At 44.7% G+C, this 7,500-nt stretch overlaps 1 protein-coding gene across 1 annotated transcript in view; it reads left to right on the plus strand.

The window, feature by feature from the left end:
- Positions 1-2,408, plus strand: part of LOC306913140 (receptor-type tyrosine-protein phosphatase mu-like) — a 144,433-nt gene extending 142,025 nt beyond the window's left edge. Inside the window, exons 35-37 of the mRNA XM_079489696.1 lie at positions 626-786; positions 1,990-2,125; positions 2,311-2,408. Coding sequence (XP_079345822.1) covers positions 626-786; positions 1,990-2,125; positions 2,311-2,364 — 351 coding nt within the window. The 3' untranslated portion in view covers positions 2,365-2,408. The remainder of the gene's footprint in view (positions 1-625; positions 787-1,989; positions 2,126-2,310) is intronic.
- The last annotated feature ends 5,092 nt before the right edge of the window (positions 2,409-7,500 follow it).

Raw genomic sequence — 7,500 nt, forward strand, 5'->3', positions numbered from 1 at the left:
TGAGAATTAGCATTTTTGCTAAATCCGGTGTATTTACATTGCATCTATGTAATGTCCACTAACACCACGAACGCCCGGGGGTATTTAGGACCATTAAATCATAGCGCCCAGCGATTTACAGCAACGGAGCACATTTAGCGACGCACCAGGCGCTATCCCGGATCTAGCTGAAGTCGCTAGATGTAGCCAAAACACTCCCGAGGCGAACGACAACAACGGGAGGTATGATTAATTCTAACGCGACTAGCGACGGGACCGCGATGGGCCGTCAAAAACATAATCTTCTGACGGAATGATTTAGATCAAGAGTTATTCACGTTTTAAGATTTTTGCTCTGATCGGCTAAAATGGGGGGGGGGGATTTTCGATGGCGTCTCAACCGGAAATTACATCGAATGTTGCCCAACAGGCGTTCCCAGCCTGTGGAGCGATGCGGTCGGTTTTAATATCAATAAATCTCTGTCCTTTTATGAATCTCCGTCCTGACTGCTGGGCGTTACTATTTGATAGGACGGAGAACTCCGTTTATGCCGCACGGGGTGTTAATATGCACTGTCCCATCTAAATAAACAAATGAATGAAAGTAATGTCCATAGATAGATAATAACATGTGTATTCCTATCAGCCACAGGACGGCTACCGCATGGTGCAACAGTTCCAGTTCCTGGGTTGGCCCATGTACAGAGACACGCCCGTCTCCAAGCGCTCCTTCCTCAAACTCATCAGACAGGTGGACAAGTGGCAGGACGAATACGATGGAGAGGGACGCACTGTGGTGCACTGTCTGTAAGTGTTTTACCCCCATCTACTGGTGACAACCAGGAACTGTCAAATAGAATGCTGTTAATCAATATGAATGGAGAGGGATGGACTGTGGTGCACTGTAAAAAACTGAATGGCTGAATGGCTGGAAAATGGAAATTAAGAGTTTACATAGTACACATACATGCATACACATACATGCATACACGTCCTTAATGTCCTTGATGATGGTTTCAGTGTTTATTTATGATGTATTTTCTCTATTATTAAGGTTATTGAAGCGGCCCATTTTTATTGGGGGGAGGGGGGGGGGGGGGGGGGGGGGCGGAGCGGGGCTCGCGAGAGATGGCCAATTTCCGGGGGTCCCCAACCAAAAATGTTGAGGACCCCTGTTATAAGTTATAACAGGCCAATTAGAAAATGTCTGGGTGGAGGTTCTTACGTGGTCCAGTGGGACCCCCTCCCGCAAACTTTGAGAGCCAATTCAGAATTCGCAATAGAATCAGAAAATAAACACCCCGATTGGCTAAGAATGGCTTGTTTGCATGCAGGAGTGGCCCGTTTTGCACACAATGCCACAAATCGTGGGCACAACGTCCTATTGCCGTGAATCTTTGCACACACATTCCCACTAGGCCAAGGACGTTAAGGCCACACTACATTTGTCATCGGGCCTCATGGTGGCGCTGTAACAGGCCGATTCACGCTTTGGCCTATAACTTTGAACTGTGGATCATACAACCCTGGTTTCCTTGGATCATTATGCAACTCCCCATAAAGGCCTGGCCATTTCCACCTGTTTTTGCTAGCACTCCTACTTGATTTTGTCCAAACCTCACCAAAATTGGTAGGTACACCTTATCTCTGGGATAATGTGATCATGAATCATGATGTATAAGTTTGATTTGCGGGCCCTATAGCTGTGTAGGCAACCCACCCGACCTGTGCTCAGCGGAACATACTTTTTGAGTGGCGCTAGCCCCTCCTATGACAAAAGTGTGTAAACACAAACATTGAAGACAAAAGGTGAGGACGCAAATTGTGATTGCGGCCAGAACGAGATGTTGTATGATTACGTATGATGATAAGAGCGCCCCTCACTTCACACGGGTGTGATTGTTATTGTTAGCTATGTCTCCAATATGAACACGGCTCCTTTGCCAAGTGAAGAACTCTCTCTCTCTCTCTCTCTCTCTCTCTCTCTCTCTCTCTCTGTCTCTCTCTCAGTAATGGAGGGGGTCGTAGTGGGGTGTTCTGTGCGATCAGCATTGTGTGTCAGATGCTGAAGCAGCAGAGAGCCGTGGATGTTTTCCACGCCGTCAAAACTCTGAGGAACAACAAACCCAACATGGTGGACCTGCTGGTGAGACACAAACACACACACGCACACGCGCACGTGCACACGCGCACACACGTAACTGCACACACATACGTAACTACACTTACACCATGTTGTTGTTTATGTTACATTACTGTTACTGATATTCTCTCTCTCTCTCTCTCTCTCTCTCTCTCTCTCTCTCTCTCTCTCTCTCTCTCTCTCAACAGGACCAGTATAAATTCTGTTACGATGTCGCTCTGGAATGTCTCACTTCTACTTAGTATCTCTCCTCTCCTCTCCTCTCCTCTCCTCTCCTCTCCTCTCCTCTCCTCTCCTCTCCTCTCCTCTCCTCTCCTCTCCTCTCCTCTCCTCTCCTCTCCTCTCCTCTCCTCTCCTCTCCTCTCATGTCAGCACTGTGAGTAGAAGGAGGTGAACTACTGTCTGGAAACAAAAGACAACAAAAATCTCACACACACACACACACACACACACACACACACACACACACACACACACACACACACACACACACACACACACACACACACACTCTTCATGGTTGTCTATGGAACGCAAAAAGAAAAGACAAACTTCCCTGCACAACTGTTGTCACGACTACACTGTTGTTAATATTATTATTATTTACAGATTGCAGTTTTAAAAATTGGATACTTTCAAAAACAAAATGGCCGCTGTTGTCTCGGTCACGCTTTGATGTCGTTGTGTGACAGACGGATGGACAGGACTGGTCGAAAACCTTTGGAATGGCGAGCAAGACAGCAACTGTGCTTTTATACATAATATTGATATTCTGAGATTGTATTTTTGTTTTCTGAACCTCACGGTTGAAACTTTATTGCTGTTTTTCTGTTTTATTGCACTGTACAGTAGAGAGAGAGAGAGAGAGACAGGTGACATCATGGCCAGTTCAGACCTCAGATCAGCGTCTAGCACCAGTAAACAAAATTACGTCAGCCGCCGGCACCCAGTGCCGCCCACTTAGGAGATTTGTGTACCATGTCGGCCTCTAGTGGCTCTAAACGGGATGGCGCATACCATCTTTTGGTTACGTTGATGCTGTTCCCAGGATGTGAACACCATGTTGTGATTGGTTCAAAGAAGACCATGTTGTGATTGGTTCAAAGAAGACCATGTTGTGATTGGTTCAAAGAAGACCGCTTTTCCAGGGGTAGTGCATGCTTTAGCCCATTCAGACCTGAGGACGATTCCACAAAAATGTCTTCTAAATCCTGACAGTTTTCTGCAGTGGCGTGCACAGACATTTAGAGGGGCAGGTGCTCAAGTGAAAAAAAGGGCACCTTGTGCAGCGCGTGGAACCGGCCGTTTTTTTCAACCGGCCCGGTTGAAAAAACTTTTTCAAAAGGGCACTTTTTTCCACAGGGAGTGCTCTAGCACCCCCTAGTGTCTATCTGTGCACGCCACTGGTTTTCTGATAAACCTATGTTTCTCTGTCAGTGGTGCTCAACCTTTTTCATGTCAAGGACCCCCTGAATTAGGCCTATCTGTATTTGGTCGCTGACCCCCCATCTGATAATATGTCCGAAGCAAAGAGCTGAGTTACAAACGTTCGCTGTGAAAAATATTATATATTCAAAGATTTGCGCGCTATGAGCTCGTAGATCTGTAGTATAGTATAACATAATGCTTAACCCATTCTGGGCGGGAACCCCTTTTGGTGTTAGCATTATGTTATGGTTTAGCTATTGAAAAATAGCAGATCTACAAGCTCATAGCGCGCCACCGAGTGGCGCGCTACGAGCTTGTAGGTCTGCTATTTTTGAAAAATCGAAGAACGACTGACATAGAAACATAGCTTTTTCAGAAAACTGTCAGGATGTAGAAGACATTTTTAGAATCTGATCTCAGGTCAAAATGGGTTAAAACACCAAAAGGAGTTCCCGTCCTGAATGGGTTAAGCTGTACTCTAATTGAACGCCACTAAAAGACCCTGGCGCTGTCGGCTATACCGCCGCCATAGACAGCGCTCTACGTATAGCCAATTGGCTATATAGCTAATGTGATCTTTTTAAAGTACTTTTCCAGGTGTTTCTCCTGTTCAGGTGTGATGAGGCTGCTAACGAGGTTGAGGTTGGACCTGATCTGACCTTCAAAAGCTGTTTATAAATAATGTAAATATTAGAACAGATATTTATTCCTTCTGTTGTTGTTGTTGATATTATCAGTATTGGTATTCTTATTGTTGTTTTTTCCCCTCATTATTGTGTTTTTTTATTATGATTGCTGTTATCATTGCTATAATTGTGAAGCACACGGACACAGACAATCATTCACATTCATCGTCTGATTCTGGCATGAAATACACACTGGTCAAACACTACAGTATATCCTGAGTGAGTGAACGTGCGTTCAGCGCACCGCCAGCACTATCGCCGCTGCTCCCATAGAGTTACTATGACTATGATGCATTTTAACCCATTTAGACCTGAAGACGATTCTACAAATGCCTTCTAAATCCTGACAGTTTTCTGAAAAAAAACATGTTTCTATGTCAGGACCGTTGTCAAACATTTTCATGTCAAGGACCTCCAAAATTATATGTAATTGGCCGCCGACGCCCATCTGAAAATATGTTGTTCCAGGGACCACCCCCCGAGAAGCAAAGATTTGAGTTTAAAACGCTCTGAAAGAATATATATTCAAAGATTTGCGCCACATGTTCACAATTTAAAAAAAAATAGCAGATCTACAAGCTCATAGCGCGGCACTCGGTGCCGCGCTATGAGCTTGTAGATCGGCGTTTGATTGGTCAGACTGGATCCAAAATGAATCAGTGCATTTGATTGGTCAAAGACTCATTCCATGCATTTTCATTGGTGTTTGATTGGTCAAAGTTTTTAACTGGTCTGTCTGTCTGACAGCCACATGGACTCATGGGAAATGTAGTTTTGTACATGTGACCTCATTGGCTAAACATAGCATTGATGACATTGTGGAAAAATATATTTTTTTGTTTTAAGGAGGAACATTTTTTATCAACTGTACATGAACTGTATTCAAAAACCGTGGATTTACATGGAATTCCATGACACATATGGTCCCTAGAGGGCGATGTTGAGAGTTGTCAGAGCCCAACCACTTACATCACAGGCATCCATTGATTGGTCACTCACTGATATATTGGTTGCATGATTTATTGGTCGCAAAATTAAATACATTCTAAAGACTTTGTTGGTGTTTTATGAAGACACAGATTTACAAAATACTGAATTATCATCACTATGTTACTGTAACCTGGATTGTGGCTCTGCTAGTTGAACGTGGATTATATTATATATAACTCTGTGAATCTAGCCTGGATTGTGAGACACTGGGTTAATCTAGCCTGGTTTAAACATGACCGTCACTACATGCTGTTGTTTTTGGAAACATTTTGATTTGTCTCGTATGACTGTTAACAACTTAAATACATAAAGATACAAACAACCATGTCTACTCCTGTGTGTGTGTGTGTGTGCGTGTGTGTGTGCGTGCGTGCGTGCGTGCGTGCGTGCGTGCGTGCGTGCGTGCGTGCGTGCGTGCGTGCGTCTGGACACTATAGATAGTGGGTATGTGTGTGTCATCATAACTGGAAGTTATGCGGGAACGCCTACTGAGTGGCAAAAAATACTTTCTGGCCTTGACACATCCAAACAGAAATGTAGGCCACATATATGATTGCATTAAACGATGTTAAATGACGTTAAGCTCACTTTGCCACTGACTTTATGCATGCGCATCTATGCGTAACATGTCCTGTATTTTTATTAGACATTAACATTAATAATAGAATATTAACATTCGGCATTTTTGTGTGGACATTGTTTGTTGTGTGTGTGTGTGTGTGTGTGTGTGTGTGTGTGTGTGTGTGTGTGTGTTGTACGACGCACTTCCTGTTTGTTTCAAGTGATTTGATTGGCTGAAGCAGCGAAGGCCTGCTAATCATCAGCTGTGTTTTGTGGTGCAGCTGCTTTTAATTACATTCTGTGACTGGAGGAAAGACAGACGACTGCATGTGGACACACAATCACTTACACACACACACACACACACACAGACACACACACACACACACACACACTACCACGTATACCCACCCCGAGGTTTGCTGGACCCCGCTTTGCTTTGGGAACCACAAGCACTGGTGTATACTGTGGTAGATGTTTCTGTCCTACTGCAAAGTTATTGTATGTGACTATGTGTATGTATGGCTAAGTATCGTCGTGCAGAGACATGCCTCTGCATGAAAACTGAAGACGTGACATCCAAATATTCCTTTTTCTTAAGCTCCTCAGTCACAATAAGCCAAATTCCTGCAAGAAAGCACCTTTTGTTTGTGTCTTTGTACCACTTTGTTCACACTCACAACAGCTAACGAGTCGTACATTTACCAACTCGCCCCAGGCGTGTACAGCCGGCGGAACTGCTCAGCATGGTATTCCTAAAGTAACCTAAGTAAATTATGATTAAACGGTTAAACCTAACCTTATGGTATTCCTAACCTTAACCTCAGTAAAACTAGGCCAGACAAGGTAGTGGGGAATACAAGACCGCTTTCCACAAAACACGCTCGCCCCGGGTCATATCCGGTGACCTTGGAATGGTCCTCACCAGTTATTGTCTCCACCAGGCCGAAGGCATGGGGAGAGAGATGTTTTGCACTCCATCCGTCCGTCCGTGTGTGTGTGTCCGTCCGTCCGTCTGTAAACAGCTAATCTCCGGCACCGTTAACCCGGTCAATGTCAAATTTTGCACACACACTCCTTGGATGCCAACGATGAACCTCTGCCCCAGAATTTCCAGAACGGCCTGTTATAGTGCCACCAGGAGGCCGCTTTGTGCAAAACAAGTTTTTGGACAGTACACCTACAGATTTTGTCCAAACATCACGCAAATTGGTACACAGTCTCTCTAGAGCCATTCAACGAAACAGGTCTTTCAGATTTCTCAGACTCCATCCTGATTGGCTAAGATTGGCTTCCAAAGTTCGCAGGAGTGCTCAGTTTCAAACACAATGCTGCAAATCATGAACACATCGTGGGATTTCCGTGAAATTGTGCACGCACATTCCCACTAGGCCGAGGAAGAAATGCCACTTGACAGTTTTCAAATCAGCCTCATGGTGGCGCTACAACAGGCCAAGCCGCGTCACACACACACACACACACACACACACACACACACACACACACACACACACACACACCCCTACGTGCATGCTTGCTTACCTGCCTGCCTGCGTGCGTGTTTGTATCTTAATCCAGAGACTTTTTCTAGTTCCTAATCGTATCCTCAGTGAAACTACCGGTAGCCTATATGCCTAAATCTAACCTTAATCCTAAACGTAACCTTAGTGAAACTATGCCTAACCTAAACTTATTCCTAACAGTAAACCTCAG

The sequence above is a fragment of the Electrona antarctica genome (assembly GCF_951216825.1).
Source record: "Electrona antarctica genome assembly, chromosome: 20".
Lineage (NCBI taxonomy): Eukaryota > Metazoa > Chordata > Actinopteri > Myctophiformes > Myctophidae > Electrona > Electrona antarctica.